The sequence below is a fragment of the Nycticebus coucang genome, chromosome 8 (genome assembly GCF_027406575.1).
Source record: "Nycticebus coucang isolate mNycCou1 chromosome 8, mNycCou1.pri, whole genome shotgun sequence".
Lineage (NCBI taxonomy): Eukaryota > Metazoa > Chordata > Mammalia > Primates > Lorisidae > Nycticebus > Nycticebus coucang.
Genome location: NC_069787.1, coordinates 92,147,829 through 92,165,459, shown reverse-complemented (window position 1 = coordinate 92,165,459; position 17,631 = coordinate 92,147,829). Strand labels below are relative to the sequence as shown.

At 47.7% G+C, this 17,631-nt stretch overlaps 1 protein-coding gene across 4 annotated transcripts in view; it reads left to right on the top strand.

Moving 5' to 3' along the window:
• KIF9 (kinesin family member 9) overlaps nt 1-12,366 on the top strand; it is a 79,703-nt gene extending 67,337 nt beyond the window's left edge. For all 4 annotated transcript variants that reach the window (XM_053600511.1, XM_053600514.1, XM_053600513.1 and 1 more), the window contains 4 exons: nt 4,464-4,640; nt 4,950-5,065; nt 5,475-5,579; nt 12,060-12,366. In XM_053600511.1, the coding sequence (XP_053456486.1) occupies nt 4,464-4,640; nt 4,950-5,065; nt 5,475-5,579; nt 12,060-12,110 (449 nt within the window). In that variant the 3' untranslated portion in view covers nt 12,111-12,366. The remainder of the gene's footprint in view (nt 1-4,463; nt 4,641-4,949; nt 5,066-5,474; nt 5,580-12,059) is intronic.
• The last annotated feature ends 5,265 nt before the right edge of the window (nt 12,367-17,631 follow it).

Here is a 17,631-nt window from a genome sequence, read left to right as displayed (position 1 = left end):
CTATTCCACAGGGGAAAGCTCCCAAACATCTGGGAAACTGGAGAAGGCCAGTGAAGGTTGCCCTAGGCATGCACCCCTAGAACCATTAGCAGACATAGTGAAGGTCTTACAGGACCAATAAGCTCTTCTTTATCCTGTCTGCCCATACTTTCTTTGAACACATATAGCCCTTTATAACATATTTACATATTTAAAATAAAATACATGTGTGCTATGCTGGCATATAATTTACTCCTAAATATATCTGAAAATGGACTTTTTTTTTTTTGAGACAGAGTCTCACTATGCTGCCCTTGGTAGAGTGCTGTGGTGTCACAGCTAACAGCAACTTCCAACTCTTGAGCTTAAGCGATTCTCTTGCCTCAGCCTCCCAAGTAGCTGAGACTATAGGCACTCACCACAACACCCGGCTATTTTTTGGTTGTAGTTGTTGTTTGGCAGGCTCAGGCTGGATTCGAACCCACCAACTCCAGTGTATGTGGCTGGCAACCTCGTCGCTGAGCTAGGTGCCCAGCCTGAAAATGGATATTTTTAAAGGATGAGATGAAGAAGAAAGAAACAATATTTTTATTTATTTATTTTTTATTAGAGACGGGGTCTTGCTATGTTGCCCAGGCTGGAGTGTAGTGGCTATTCACAGGTGCAATCACACTACTGATCAGCACGGGAGTTTTGACCTGCTCTGTTTCCGACCTGGGCCGGTTCACCCCTTAGACAACCTGGTGGCCCCCACCGCCACCCCCCGTTCCACCCAGAGGTCACCATATTGATGCCGAACTTAGTGCGGACACCCAATTGGCATAGTGCACTACAGACTTCTCCTGGACTCAAGCGATCGTCCAGTCTCAGCTTCCTAAGTAGCTGGGACTACAGGCACGCGCCACCATGTCCGGCAGAAAGAAACAATATTTTAAAAATATTTGGCTGGGGGGGCGGCACCTATGGCTCAAAGGGGTAGCGCACAAGCCCTACATGCTGGAGGTGGTAGGTTCAAACCCAGCCCTGGCCAAATACTGCAAAAAAAAAAATACATATATATATATATATATATATATATATATTTTGGCTGGGCTCAATGGCTCATGCCTGTAATCCTAGTACTCTGGGAGGTTAAGGCTAGAGGATCTCCTGAGGTGAGGAGTTCAAGAGCAGCCTGAGCAAAAGTGAGACCCCTTGTCTATGAAAAAATTACAAAAAATTAGCCAGGTGTCATGGCAGGTATCTGTAGATCCAGCTACTTGGGAGGCTGAGGCAGGAGGCTTGAACCCAGTAGTCTGAGGTTCCTGTGAGCTAGACTGATGCCACAGCACTTGAGACTCTAAGAAAAGAGAGAGAGAGAGATTGGGCGGCGCCTATGGCTCAGTGGGTAGGGCGCTGGCCCCATATACCGAGGATGGTGGGTTCAAACCCAGCCCTGGCCAAACTGCAACAAAAAAATAGTCGGGCTTTGTGGAGGGCACCTGTAGTCCCACCTACTCAGGAGGCTGAGGCAAGAGAATTGCCTAAGCACAGGAGTTGGAGGTTGCTGTGAGCTGTGTGACGTCACGGCACTCTACCCAGGGCGATAAAATAAGACTCTGTTTCTACAAAAAAAAAAAAGAAAGAAAGAAGAGAGAGAGAAAAAATGAAAGAAAAATGCGAAATCCTTTTTTGTTTTTTTCTTGAAAACAATGAGAGATCCTCCAGGTAGAACATAAGATGTTCACAGTCACTCCCAACTTCAACAGAATACTGTGAAGACTACTCTGTAAAGTTTCTGTTTATCAAAATAACCACATCAGGGACATCTTACAACACACAGACCATAGCAGAAAGCTACACATTAAAGATGAGAGAGCTGGTAAGGGTGACTCTGGAACACTCCCACCCTAGATACCAGATCCTAGAGTTAAGACCCTTGCCTCTCCATTAATGTTGTCAGTGACTTTTCCCTCTTGGCCTAGAGTGCCATGGCCTTAGCCTAGCTCACAGCAACCTCAAACTCCTGGGTTCAGGCGATCCTTCTGCCTCAGCCTCCTGAGTAGCGGGGACTATAAGCACTCGCCACAACCCCTGGCTAATTTTTTTTTCTATTTTTAGTAGAGATAGGGTTGCACTCTTGCTCAGGCTGGTCTAGAACTCCTGACCTCAAGGGATCCTCCCACCTTGGCCACCCAGAGTACTAGGTTACAGGCATGAGCCACCATGTCTGGCCAATGTCAATAACCTTTTTTTTTGAGACAGAGTCTCACTATGTTGCCTTCGGTAGAGTGCTGTGGCATCACAGCTCACAGCAACCTCCAACTCCTGGGCTCAAGCAATTCTCTTGCCTCAGCCTCCCAAGTAGCTGGGACTATAGGCACCCACCACAACGCCTGGCTATTTTTTGTTGCAGTTGTCATTGTTGTTTAGCTGGCCCACACCGAGTTCAAACCTGCCAGTCTCGGTGTGTGTGGCTGGAGCAGTAACCACTATGCTATGGATGCCGAGCCCAATGTCAATAAAGTATCTTACTTTTTTCCTTTAAGTATCAGAGGTGTTAACATTTTCCTCCAGCACCTGGAGGCTGCCTCATGCAGCCAATAACATACCTATTGGTCACATACAGAACTCACTTGCCCCACACTTGAGAGGGTAACGTGATGTCTTTGCTAAGTTTCAGGTTCTATGGGCAGTGGACAGCAGGGTAAGTAGCTTTGCAGACCATATTATTTTGTCTTAACCTAGCAGCTCTCAAAAAACTGACAGACCAGGCAGTGCTTATGGCTCAAAGGAGTAGGGTGCCGGCCCCATACACCGGAGGTGGTGAGTTCAAACCCGCCCCAGGCAAAAACTGCAACAAACAAACAAAAAACTGACAGACCTTAAAAGATCCATGTAAGGGCAGCACCTATGGCTCAGTGAGTAGGGCGCCGGCCCCATATACCAAGGATGTCAGGTTCAAACCTGGCCCTGGCCAAATTGCAACAAAAAATAGCTGGGCGTTGTGGCAGGTGCCTGTAGTCCCAGCTACTCAGGAGGCTGAGACAAAAGAATTGCCTAAGCCCAAGAGCTAGAGGTTGCTGTGAGCTGCGACACCACAGCACTCTACCATGGGCAACAAAGTGAGTCTCTGTCTCTTAAAAAAAAAAATCCATGTTAAAAGAGTAATAGCACAATTGACCCCTCCTCCTGGAGCCCTCTGACAACCATTCAACATACAGATGTCTAATCATCTCTAACAAGAAGGAAGCTGATAAATGTTGAAATCAGAAAAAGACAATTTGACTAGTCTGGGCAATAGTGAGACCTTGTCTCTTAGAAAAAAAAAAAATTAGAAAAGCAAAGCAGTTTGCACATATAGTCCCAGCTGTTCTGGAGGCTGAGACAGGAGAATTGCTTGAGCCCTGGAGTTTTAAGTTACTATGAGCTATCATGGTATCACTGCATTCCAGCTTGGGTAACAAAATGAGACTATATTTCAAACAAACAAAGGATCACTGAAATGTAGATTTACATCACTGTTAACTAATTAGGAACATAGCCTGAGTGCCTTGTGGTACTAGCCAATGATGGTAGTATGTATCTAATTTACAAGAAAAATAAACGTTTTTGTAATAGAGTGCTTACTAAATATCTTTGGCTAATAGGGTAAAGATCAAAATAAATGTGGAACACATCATCTTTTTTTTGGTTTTTGGCCGGGGCTAGGTTTGAACCTGCCACCTCCGGCATATGGGACCGGCACCCTACTCCTTGAGCCACAGGTGCTGCCCAAGTCTATAATTTTTTTTTTTTTGGAACACATCATCTCTTCTTTCTCCTCTGCCCACCCCTCCTGTTTGCCCTAAAGTGCCAGTATGGCCCCATGAATCTGAGCATCCCCCGCCCCCCTTATGAGAGAGATAAACCCTGGCGGCCTGGCCGCCTTCTTTTTTTTATAATTTCTCTTTTTCTTTTTTTGAGACAGAGTCTCACTATGTCAACCTCAGTAGAGTGCTGTTGCGCCACAGCTCACAGCAACCTCAAACTCTTGGGCTTAAGTGATTCTCTTGCCTTAGCCTCCCAAGTAGCTGGGAAAACAGGCACCTGCCACAACACCCCGCTATTTTTTTGTTGCAGTTGTTTAGCTGGCCTGAGCTGGGTTCAAACCCACCACCCTTGCTGTATGTGGCTGGTGCTATAACCACTGTGCTACGGGTGCTGAGCCTGTTTTTCTATTTTTTGATAGAAATGGGGTCTTGCTATGTTGATTAGGTTGGTCTCAAATTCCTGGATTTAAACAGTCCTGCCTCACCTCCTAGTGTTAGAATTATAGGCATGAGCTAGTGTAACTGGCCTCGCCTGGCTTCTTGTGTTTTGTCCATCTCTTTGCCACACCCTGGCCTTGCCTGTGGGATCTTGTCTTTATGGTTTTCCAGCACTATGCCTTCCTTCTGGAATGCCTTCTTCCCCCACCCAGTTCGACACCTCCTCATTCCTTGATCTTCTCCATCACCTTGCAGGTGAGTATGAAAACAAGGGGTTGATGATCATCGATGAGGAGGAATTCCTGCTGATTCTGAAACTCAAAGACCTCAAGAAACAGTACCGCAGTGAATACCAGGACCTGCGTGACCTCAGAGCTGAGATCCAGTACTGCCAGCGCCTGGTAGATCAGTGTCGCCACCGTCTGCTCATGGGTACGCCAGTTGGGAAGGCTGGCTGGTCACCTGAGGTCCAGGGATGCTTAGGGCAAGGTCACAGCTTGAGTTCTGGAAGCATCCTCAAAGCTTCTCTCTGGAAGAGGCAGGGGGAGTGTAGGGGCTTCAGATATGTGGTTTCCAGGACTGTGAGGGCCAGAGATGGAGATGGGCACCAGGTAGGACCCTGGAGCAGGAAGTGAATAGGCAGTGAGCTTACAACAGGTATAATAAGGCAGATGGATGCACATGGCCGTTTACCTGCTTCTTTAGAGGGTCCTCACATCTCATAGTTCTGTCTCCTTACAGAATTTGATATCTGGTACAATGAGTCCTTTGTCATCTCTGAAGAAATGCAGGTGGCACTGAAGCCAGGCAGCAGCATCCGGCCAGGCATGGTACCTGTCAGCAGGATTGTGTCTCTGGTGAGTGGCACTGGCATCATCTTTGAGGATGATGCAGTGAGCAGTGCCCCTTGTCCTCTGTCCTCTCCACATACATGGTAGTATGTGGGATGTTCCCAGCCTCTCCCATAGCTGGCCCAGGCAGGTGGGGAGGTACAGATCTCTTTTCAGTTATTGAGGGATGGGGACACAAGAATAACATGATTGCTACTTCTGCCTGTCTAGGGTGGGTTATCTTGCCCAGGTGGAAGTTATAGGATGGTGTCTATAAGGATGCTGACAGACATGGAGGCTGGAGGGTTATGAGATGCTATGGGTGGGGTTTTGCAAACCCAGCAAAATTCTGCCCTGATGTCCACCATAGGCCCTGCCAGGGTGCATTCTGACAACGCCATGCTAAAAGGACTGTGCTGGGTTGGGTTTTCCCTAGGGAGAAGATGACCAAGACAAATTCAGCCAGTTGCAGCACACCATGCTGCCTGAGGGCCCTGATTCTATCTCCTTCTACAATGCCAAAGTCAAGACAGAACAAAAGGTAACTTAAGAGGTTCATGTTTCTAGAAGGATGGGGCCTAAGGTACCTCATTACTTGAAAACATAGGATTATACTCCCTATTTCAAAGAGGTGGAAGAGGAATGGTGTGCCAGTCCAAGGAGAACCATTTCTCCCACAGTCAATGGTGTCTTCTGCCAACTTCAGACTAGGATTGGGCTGGATCAAAGAGGGGTAACACAGACTACAGTCAGGCCTAGACCTGGCTGGTGAGTGCTATGTCAGCTCATATATGGTTCACAGCCCAAAACATAGCCCAGGGATCCCCTGAGGCCACTGCCTATCAGGGAGAACCTGTCTAACAGGGGCCATCTTGCATAGATAGCAGAGGACAGAGGAACACATACACCCAAGGTGGAGCTAATATGCCTTGGCGCCCATAGCACAGTGGTTACTATGTGTATGTAGCACCAGCCACATACACAGAACTTGGCAGGTTTGAACCCAGCCCGGGCCAGCTAAAACAATAATGACAACTGCAACAAAAAATAGCTGGGCGTTGTGGCGGGTGCCTATAGTCCCAGCTACTTGGGAGGTGAGGCAAGAAAATCACTTAAGCCTAAGAGTTGGAGGTTGCTGTGAGCTGTGATGGCACAGTACTCTACAGAGAGTGACATAATAAAGACTGTCTGAAAAAAAAGACCCCAGGCTTGGTGCCTGTGGCTCCTGAGCTGGTGGGTTCAAATCCAGCCCAGCCCTGCCAAACAACAATGACGGCTGCAACCAAAAATTAGCCGGGCATTGAGGCGGATGCCTGTAGTCCCAGCTCGTTGGGAGGCGAAGGCAGGAGAATCACTTGAGCCCAGGAGTTGGAGGTTGCTGTGAGTTGTGATGCAACAGCACTCTACCCAGGGCGACAGCTTGAGGCTCTGTCTCAAAAAAACAAAAAACAAACAAACAAACAAAAAAACAAATGTTTTGGCTTGGCACATGTAGCTTAGCGGCTAGGGTGCCAGCCACATATAAAGTTGGCAGGTTGAATCCAGTCCAGGCCAACTACAACCAAAAAATAGCCAGGCGTTGTGGTGGGCGCTACTTGGGAGGCTGAGGCAAGAGAATTGCTTAAGCCCAAGAGTTTGAGGTTGCTGTGAGCTGTGACACAACGGCACTCTACCGAGGGCGACATAGTGAGACTCTGTCTCAAAAAAAAACAAACAAGGGCGGCGCCTGTGGCTCAAAGGAGTAAGGCGCTGGCCCTATATGCCTGAGGTGGCGGGTTCAGACCCAGCCCGGGCCAGAAAAAAAAATAAATAAATAAATAAATAAAAACAAACAAAAAACCAAAAAAAGGTGGTGCTAATATGGTATTAGCAATACTTTGGGCTGGTACTCTCCTCCCTGAGCAGGTTGGCCTGGAGCAGGTCTCCTGCCAAGGTCCAGCCTGGAGCCCAAACACAGAGGGCCTGTGTGCTGTGCATTTTTCTCTGTGCCTCTAGCCAGTACTTACACAGCAGGGGGCAGATGCACATGGGGTAACTGTCCAAGTGAGCACATTCTTTTAAAAACATTTTCATAGTTATTTATTTACACTTTCATTAAGTGAGACATGCAGGTGTTTTAAACATTAAAAAAGTATCAAAGTACAAACACCCCTTCCCCCATCTGTCAGTTCCACTAATATGTCTGACAGGGAATCCCTATCACATGTTTCTAGCATTCTCCTCGTACATTGTTCTGCATCTTGCTTTTTCCACTTTGTAGTACCTCCTGAGGATCATGCCAGGCATTCCTGTAAGTGCTTCTGTGTTCTTTTTTTTAACAGCTGCACAATAGGATTCCATTAAAATTTATTCAAACCATTTCATATTGATGGACATTTAGGAATTTCTTTTTCTTTACTATTACAAATATAGCTGTGATAATTAACCTTGTACAAATGTAAATTCACACATAATGTGAATATTTCTGAAGGACAATTTTGTAGGAGTGAATTTCTTTCTTTCTTTCTTTTTTTTTTTTTTTGAGACAGAGTCTCTGGGCGGCGCCTGTGGCTCAGTCGGTAGGGCGCCGGCCCCATATACCGAGGGTGACGGGTTCAAACTCGGCCCCTGCCAAACTGCAACCAAAAAATAGCCGGGCGTTGTGGCGGGCGCCTGTAGTCCCAGCTACTCGGGAGGCTGAGGCAAGAGAATCGCTTAAGCCCAGGAGTTGGAGGTTGCTGTGAGCTGTGTGAGGCCACGGCACTCTACCGAGGGCCATAAAGTGAGACTCTGTTTCTACAAAAAAAAAAAAAAAAAAAAAAAAATGAGACAGAGTCTCACTTTGTTTCCCTCGGTAGAGTTTCATGGCATCACAGCTCACAGCAACCTCCAACTCCTAGGCTTAGGCAATTCTCTTGCCTCAGTCTCCCGAGTAGCTGGGACTACAGGTGCCTGCTACAATGCCTGGCTGTTTTTTGTTGCAGTTTGGCTGGGGCCAAGTTTGAACCCACCACCCTCAGTATGTGGGGCCAGCGCCCTACCCACTGAGCCACAGGCGCCACCCAAATGAAGGGGTTTGTTACATGGATTCTGAAGGTCCCATAGAGCAGCACTTCTCATCCTGTCGTATGGACACAAATCACCAGGGTTCTTGTCAGAATTTAGATACTGATGTAGCAGGTCTAGGGTGAACCCTGAGATTCTACATTTCTTTTTCTTTTCTTTCTTTCTTTTTTTTTTTTTTTTTTTGCAGTTTTGGCCGGGGCAAGGCTTGAACCCGCCACCCCAGGTATATGGGGCCGGTGCCCTACTCCTTGAGCCACAGGCACTGCCCAAGAATCTTGTATTTCTACAGGTCAAAATTCTATTCTCCCACCATTCATCAATTTCTAGAACTTTATGCACTGGCCATTTTTAATGTTTTAGACATGCCCATGCACAAAGTGTTGGGGTTTTTTTTGTTGTTGTTGTCACTTCATCACCCTTGGTAGAGTGCCGTGGTATCACACAGCTCATAGCAACCTCCAACTCCTAGGCTCAGCCTCCCGAATAGCTGGGACTATAGGCACCTGCCATGATGCCCAGCTATTCTTTTGTTGCAGTTTGAATGGGGCTCGGTTTGAACCCTCCACCCTTGGTATATGGGGCCGGCGCCCTACCCGCTGAGCCACATGTGCCACTTCATGCACAAAGTTTTTATCCATATGTTGCACTTGAACCATTCCATGCTCTTTTTTATTTTTTTATTTGTAGAGACAGAGTCTCACTGTACCGCCCTTGGGTAGAGTGCCATGGCGTCACACGGCTCACAGCAACCTCTAACTCTCGGGCTTACGCGATTCTCTTGCCTCAGCCTCCCAAGCAGCTGGGACTACAGGCGCCCACCACAACACCCGGCTATTTTTTGTTGCAGTTTGGCCGGGGCTGGGTTTGAACCCGCCACCCTCGGCATATGGGGCCGGCGCCCTACTCACTGAGCCACAGGCACCGCCCCATTCCATGCTCTTTTGATTCTATCTTATAGTTATTTAAACCTTTCATATATGTTTTAATATAGAAAATATATAAGGTCATATTTTTCTTGTTTTTTTTTGTTACAGACTCTCAAGCTGTTGCCCTGGGTAGAATGCTGTGGCATCACAGCTCACAGCAACCTCAAACTCTTAGACTTAAGTGATTTTCTTGCCTCAGCCTCCAAAGTAGCTGAACTATAGGTGCCTGACACAACGCCTGGCTACTTTTTGGTTTCAGTTGTCATTGTTGTTTTAGTTGTCCCAGGCCGGGTTCGAACCCAGCAGCCCGAGTGTATGTGGCAGGTGCCCTACCCACTAAGCAACGGGTGCTGCCAGGATCATTTTTTTCTTTTTTTTAGAGACAGAGGAGTCTCACTTTGTTGCCCCTTGGTAGAGGGCTGCGGCATCACAGCTTACAGCAACCTCCAGTTCTTGGGCTTAGGCCATTCTCTTGCCTCAGCCTCCTGAGTAGGTGGGACTATAGGTGCCTGCCACAATGCCTGGCTATTTTTATTGTTGTTGCAGTTTGGCTTTGGTCGGGTTTGAACCTGCCACCCTCACTATATGGCGCTGGCACCCTACTCACTGACCACAGGCGCTGCCCAGGATCATATTTTTCTTTTTTCTTTTTTGTAGAGACAGAGTCTCACCTTATCGCCCTCGGTAGAGTGCCGAGGCGTCACACAGCTCACAGCAACCTCCAAATCCTTGGGCTTAGGCGATTCTCTTGCCTCAGCCTCCCGAGTAGCTGGGACTACAGGCGCCCGCCACAACGCACGGCTATTTTTTTGTTGCAGTTTGGCCGGGGCTGGGTTTGAACCCGCCATCCTCGGCACATGGGGCCGGCGCCCTACCCGCTGAGCCACAGGCGCCACCCAGGATCATATTTTTCAAGGTAAAAATCCTTTTCCTATTTTTCTGAGTCTCATGATGGCATGTGTGTATGTTTGTATCATAAACTCATTTAAGTGCTCTAGGAGTCCTGGGCATGTAAATTGAAATTATTTTCCTTCTGAAAGATTTGCATTTGCTTTTTTTTTTTTTTTTTGTAGTTTCTGGCCAGCGCCCTACTCCTTTGAGCCACAGGCGCCACCCTGCTTTTTTTTTTTTTTGTAGAGACAGAGTCTTACTTTCTGGCCCTCGGTAGAGTGCCTTGGCATCACACAGCTCACAGCAATCTCCAACTCCTGGGCTTAAGCGATTCTCTTGCCTCAGCCTCCCGAGTAGCTGGGACTACAGGTGCCCGCCACAACGCACGGCTATTTTTTGGTTGCAGTTTGGCCGGGGCCGGGTTTGAACCAGAGTCTCACCTTGTCACCCTCGGTAGAGTGCCGTGGTGTCACAGCTCACAGCAACCTTCAGTTCTTGGGCTTAGGCAATTTTCTTTCTTTTTTTTTTTTGAGACAGAGTCTCAAGCTGTTGTCCTGGGTAGAGTGCTATGGCATCACAGCTCACAGCAACCTTCCAACTCCTGGGCTCAAGCGAGTCTCCTGCCTCCGCCTCCCAAGTAGCTGGGACTACAGGCGCTTACCACAATGCCCGGCCATTTTTTGGTTGTAGCCGTCATTGTTGTTTGGTGGGCCCAGGCTGGATTCGAATCTGCCAGCTCAGTTGTATGTGGCTGGCGCCTGAGCCACTTGAGCCACAGGCACTGAGCCAAGCCAGGGCCATTTTAACCCTTTTTAAGAATTCCAGCTTACTACAAAAAAAAAAAAAAAATGTAAAAGTTAAAAAATTAATGGGGCGGCGCCTGTGGCTCAGTGAGTAGGGTGCCGGCCCCATATACCGAGGGTGGCGGGTTCAAACCCAGTCCCGGCCAAACTGCAACAAAAAAATAGCCGGGCATTGTGGCGGGCGCCTGTAGTCCCAGCTGCTTGGGAGGCTGAGGCAAGAGAACCACCTAAGCCCAAGAGTTAGAGCTCGCTGTGAGCTGTGTGACCTCATGGCACTCTGTCCGGTACAGTGAGACTCTGTCTCTACAAAAAAAAAAAAAAAAGAATTCCAGCTTAATGTGGGAGCTTCAGGTTCAGTGTCCCCCTACCTTGTGGAGAATCTAGTATTCATCGCCACAATCCAAACGAGTTTTAGCATTTGCTTGCTTACTGCCCCGCCCCATTTCTCTTTCAGCCCACTTTTTTTCACTTGATTTCTAAGAGCCTAGCAATGCATTAAAAGGGTAGAATTTGTGAACATCTGATTGAAGTGGTGGAGAAGGCCAGGCGAGGTGGCTCACGCCTGTAATCCTAGCACTCTGGGAGGCTGAGGTGGGTGGATTACCTGAGCTCACAGGTTTGAAACCAGCCTGAGCAAGAGGGAGACCCTGTCTCTAAAAATAGCCAGGTGTTGTGGTGGGCGCCTGTAGTCCCAGCTACTTGGGAGGCTGAGGCAAGAGAATTGCTTAAGCCCAAGCGTTTGAGGTTGCTGTGAGCTGTGACCCCATGACCTTCTACTGATAGTGACATAATGAGATTCTGTCTCAAAAAAAAAAAAAAGTTTTATACACTTTCTATAGGATGAGGGATTGAAATGGTTGAATGAAATGATATTTCTATGGGCTACGTGCAATGGCTCATACCTATAATCCTAGCACTTTGGGATGCAAAGGCAGGAGGATCATTTGAGGCCAGGAGTTCAAGACCAGTCTGAGCAACACAGGAAGATCCTGTCTCTACAAAAAATAATTAAAAAAAAAAAATGGCTGGGTGTGGTGGTATGTGCCTGTAGTCCTAGCTACTTAGGAGGCTAAAGTAGGAAGATCTCTTGAGGCCAGAAGTTTGAGGCTGCAGTGAGCTACGATCATACCACTGCACTTCAGCCTGGGTGACACTCTTTTTTTTTTTTTCTGGGTGACACTCTTTTAAAAAAAGAAATTATTTCTCACAGAATTGGGGCTAGTCAGCAGGAATCTGTGTCCCAAAACTATGATTTTTATGGGAAGAATAATAGGGTGAATGTCAGTGGCTGGCTTCTATGTCTCTGTTAATCCCACAGGTCTTAATTCCTGTTTTTTTCTCCTTTTATGTGTCCAGCACAATTACTTGAAAACCATGATTGGCCTCCAGCAGACACATAGAAAATAGAGTCTCATCACCAGTTCCTTAAAGGATGAAACCAGCAACTCCAACCTGCTGTAGCAGAACTGCTAAGCCACTTGCCCAGAGCTCTAGCCACTCTGCTCCAAGGCTGGAACCCAGCCCAGAGAACACATAATGGCCTACCTACTAGGAGGAAAATCCTCCAAAGGACACCCTTGCTTATCTCTACAAAACACTTTTGATTTTAATTCAATGTCTTTTATGTAGGGATGGGATAAAATAACTTTTTAGTTTGGACTTTAGAGCTCATCTAATAACTTTGTTTTATTTCTTGTCTGAAAAAATGTCTTCCCTGGGCTCGGTGCCTGTAGCTCAGTGGCTAGGGTGCCAGCCGCATACACAGGAGCTGGAGGGTTTGAACCCAGCCCGGGTCTGCCAAACAAAAATGACAACTACAACAACAACAACAAAAAGATAGCTGGGCGTTGTGGCAGGTGCCTATAGTCCCAGCTACTTGGGAGGCTGAGGCAAGATAATTGCTTAAGCCCAAGAGTGTGAGGGTGCTGTGAGCTGTGATGTCACAGCACTCTACCGAGGGCGACATAGTGAGACTCTGTCTCAAAAAAAAAAAAAAAATGCCTTCCCTATGTGCAGGTGGGGTCAGAAGTGAGTTTCAAATAGGAAAGCAAAATGTAACTCAGCCAGCCTCCTCCTGGCAGGCCTTTGTCCCCCTGGTTAACCTCTTTCCTTTCTTAGATGGATATCTGGAGGTGAGCTTGGTCTGATAAGCCCTGTTGCTTTCAGCTCCCTCAGAGCATCCTTTATGGGTTCCTGAGCCAGTGAAGGTAGGAGGAGGCCCTACTTCCTTGGCAATCAGGACAGGATTAGGTCTACCCACTGACCCTAGGAAGGGATGAGGCAGAGCTGGGCTTATGTGCCAGGGAATGAGTGGGATCTTCTAGGAGACATGACATGCCCTCTCTGTTCCTAGAACACCACAGCTTTCCCTATCTAGTATGTACGAGATCTGACAAATTCATAAACTTGTCCTTGAAAAAGTGCTGCATTGGGCAGCGCCTGTGGCTCAGTGAGTAGGGCGCCGGCCCCATATGCCGAGGGTGGCGGGTTCAAATCCAGCCCTGGCCAAACTGCAACAAAAATAGCCGGGCGTTGTGGTGGGCGCCTGTAGTCCCAGCTGCTCAGGAGGCTGAGGCAAGAGAATTGCGTAAGCCCAAGAGTTAGAGGTTGCTGTGAGCCGTGTGACGCCACGGCACTCTACCGAGGGTGGTACAGTGAGACTCTTGTCTCTACAAAAAAAAAAAAGAAAGAAAAAGTGCTGCATACCTCATTGCTGAATATCACTATGGTCACTTCAAAGTACTCCTCTTAGGAAAATTTGTACTGATGCCAGCATAAAGTCCACTCTTCAAAGCATTTTTGGAACTCTTTTCCTGGAATTACCATCAGAGCTGTCATAAAAACACAGTAAGAAGGGTGGTGCCTGTGGCTCAAGGAGTAGGGCGCTGGTCCCATATGCCAGAGGTGGCAGGTTCAAACCCAGCCCCGGCCAAAAATCACAAAAAAAAAACCAAAAACACAGTAAGAAGCCAGGCATGGTGGCTCACGCTTGTAATCCTAGCACTCTGGGAGGCCGAAGTGGGTGGACTACTTGAGCTCATGAGTTCAAGACCAGCCTGAGCAAAAGTGAGACCCCTTTCTCTATTAAAAATAGAAAAACTGAAGCAAGAGGATCACTGGAGCCTGAGTTGGAGGTTGCTGTGAGCTGTGATGCTGTGGCACTCTACCCAGGGTGACAGCTTGAAACTCTGTCTCAAAAAAAAAAAAAAAAAAAACAAGAATAATGAACACCAATCAGCAAGACACCACCACGCATCATTATGAACACTGCTGTGAGACACTAATATACTAGGTTATAAATCCTTACTGAATGGCTGGGTGTGGTGGCTCATGCCTGTAATCCTAGCACTCTGGGAGGTAGAGGTAGGTGGATCATCTGAGCTCATGAGTTCAAGACCAGCTCTGAGCTAGAACAAGACCCCATTTCTAGAACATAGCTGAGCGTTGTAGTGGGCGCTATAGTCCCAGCTACTCAGGAGGCTGAGGCAAGAGAATTGCTTGAGTCCAAGAGTTTGAGGTTGCTATGAGCTATGATGCTATGGCACTCTACTGGGGATGACAAAATGAAAACTCTGTCTAAAAAAAAAAAAACCTTACTGAGTTGTTTGTACAATGATGTCAATATAAGCACTCAGTGGCAAGTTTGTGAACTTAATCGTCAGACCTCATATGTGGGGGAGGTGTCAGGGTGTCTCTCCCTCACCTCTTTCTCAAAGTGTAGGCTGCAGATAAGCATGAGTGAAAGTGGCCAATTGGGAAGAGAAGATGTTACCCTCTAGTCAAGTTCTCAGGCTGGGCCTCCTACCCTCAGTGGTGGTACCAAAGAGAAAGAGTTCATTACTTTGCTCAGAGAACAAACTCTAGCCCTCTGAGGCCTTCCAGGCGGACTGATATTCCCGTGGGTTGGAAAATTCAGTCTCCGCCAAGTGAAAAGTTTCAGCACTTCCTTGGAACCTTTCTTCTCACACTTCTATTCTTGTGTGTCAAGGTCTTGGCCTGCTAGTCTGTGAGTGCTCCTTCCATATGAAACCTATCATGCCTTCATAATGCTGTGATTGGGGCCAACAGTGGTGAGGAGGTTCTGATCACCTGCTAGCCCTGTCATGGGAAGCTGTGAGAAAAAAATTCAGATCACGGGCGGCGCCTGTGGCTCAGTGAGCAGGGCGTCGGCCCCATATACCGAGGGTGGCGGGTTCAAACCCAGCCCCGGCCAAACTGCAACAAAAAAATAGCCGGGCGTTGTGGCGGGCGCCTGTAGTCCCAGCTACTCGGGAGCCTGAGGCAGGAGAATAGCCTAAGCCCAGGAGTTGGAGGTTGCTGTGAGCTGTGTGACGCCACGGCACTCTACCAAGGGCAATAAAGTGAAACTCTGTCTCTACAAAAAAAAAAAAAAAAAATTCAGATCACATCTAGTGGGTAATGTCCAGCTCTGGGACTACTTTATATGGGGAAAGATGGAAGGAACCAGGTCTTCTTACTGATGAAGAGAAACACAACAGAGGCCCACGTGGAAAGGAAAACAAGAGGATTTAGCTTGTGTGGTCCCAAAATGTAGGCTGGATGAGTAGGAGCAAATCTTTTTCCAAAAGGTGGAAATGACTGAAAGATTGTTATTGGGACTATAAGTGCTCACCACAATGCCTGGCTATTTTTTTGTTGCAGTTTGGCTGGGGCCGGGTTTGAAGCTGCCACCCTCAGTACATGGGGCCAGGTCCTACCCATCGAGCCACAGGTGTCGCCCTCTTAGAGACTATAGAGGCCTTAGGTAGAGGGTCCTGATTCTTTCCCTACTTGGCTGCCCCTCCCTTTACAAAGACTTGATTAGGGTTCCTAGGTCTTTGTCCCCTCTCAGGAAATAGAACATAGCAAACAGGGAGTATGCCTTCTTTTGGGGGCGACAGGAAACAGCTGTTTGTCGTATCACCAGACCTTCTTTCCTTCAGTTCCCATTGCTGGCTGCAATGGCATAGCTTTGCTGGATGTCCTGCCCCAGGAATTCTTAAACAGCTAGTCCTGGGGTCTGCTGGCTATAACAAACTGAACCTCTGTAATGGCACTTGGTATTGGACCCATTCACATTTGTCTCTAGTTTATTTATCATCGCACAGGCCTCTTTGGTCAGTTCTGGCACAGACTGAAACAAGTAAATCATCAGGGTGGATGGAGCCACAGTAATAAAGCAGAATGGTACCCAGTAGATCACTCTCCACTCAAACTCCTCACAGGAGAGGATGCTTTTAACATGATAGGAGGTACCAGGTGTTGCATTCACTCAAATGAGCCTGTCATTCCAGAAAATAATTCCTGTTGAGTTAATCTAACCATGCATATTACCTTTGAAGGGACTTCTAATTCCAACAGTGACAGATGAGATAACCTGAAAATATCCCTATTACAAAAAGAGATGCTGGCTGAAATATAACATTTATTTTTATTTATTTATTTATTTATTTTTTGTAGAGACAGAGTCTCACTGTACCGCCCCCGGGTAGAGTGCCGTGGCGTCACACGGCTCACAGCAACCTCTAACTCTTGGGCTTATGCGATTCTCTTGCCTCAGCCTCCCGAGCAGCTGGGACTACAGGCGCGCGCCACAACGCCCGGCTATTTTTCTGTTGCAGTTTGGCCCGGGCTGGGTCCGAACCCGCCACCCTCAGCATATGGGGCCGGCGCCCTACTCACTGAGCCACAGACGCCGCCTGAAATATAACATTTTTAAACATACAGTTGACCTGTGAAAAACATGGGTTTGAATTGTCCAGGTCCACATACAATGCAAATTTTTTTTTTTTTTTTGTAGAGACAGAGTCTCACTTTGCCGCCTGTGGAGTGCCATGACGTCACACGGCTCACAGCAACCTCCAGCTTTTGGGCTTACGCGATTCTCTTGCCTCAGCCTCCCGAGCAGCTGGGACTACAGGCGCCCGCCACAACGCCCGGCTATTTTTTGGTTGCAGTTCGGCCGAGGCTGGGTTTGAACCCGCTACCCTCGGTATATGGGGCTGGCACCCTACTCACTGAGCCACAGGCGCCGCCCATAATGAAAAATTTTTTTTCTTCAGTTTTTGGCCGAGGCTGGGTTTGAACCTGCCACCTCCGCATATGGGGCCGGCGCCCTACTCTGTTGAGCCACAGGCACCACCCATGCAAATTTTTTTTCAACCAAATGGGTGTCAAAAATTTAGCGTTCGTGGTGTGTGAAACTCTACGGAAGCCTGACTTTTCCTATAAGTCAGTCTGAAAGGCTGACTGTAGAACCTTTTGCATGGATTTGGTACATGTGAGGGGTCTTACAACCAATCCCCAAAATACACTGGGGGACAAGCGTACAAAGTTAAATTTGCAAGAAAGAAAGAGAAGTGCCAGGAGCAGGGAGAACTGAAATCCAGAGTGGTCAGCATGTGAACATGCTGTAGCTTCCAAGGACCAGGAGCACGTGTGTGAGTGGATCGTTGCTCTTGAGTATTAATGTCCACATGAGTACAAGAAATGAAACTTTGGCCCATACCAGATAGAAAGTTGAAAATGGGGACAGGCATGGTGGCTCATGCCTGTAATCCCAGCATTCTGGGAGGCCAAGGCAGGTGGATCGCTAAGTTCATAGGTTCAAGACCAGCCTGAGCCAGAGCAAGACCTTTCTAAAAATATCTGGGTGCTGTAGCTGTGAGCTATGAAGCCACTGCACTCTACCAAGGGTGACAAAGTAAGACTCTGTCTCAAAAAAAAAAAAGGGCAGGGCCTGTGGCTCAGTGGGTAGGGCGCCAGTCCCATATACCAAGGGTGGCGGGTTCGAACCTGGCCCCGGCCAAACTACAACAAAAAAACATAGCTGGGCGTTCTGGTGGGCACCTGTAGTCCCAGCTACTTGGTACTCTGGAGGCTGAGGCAAGAAATCACTTAAGCCCAGGAGTTTGAGGTTGTGACTCCA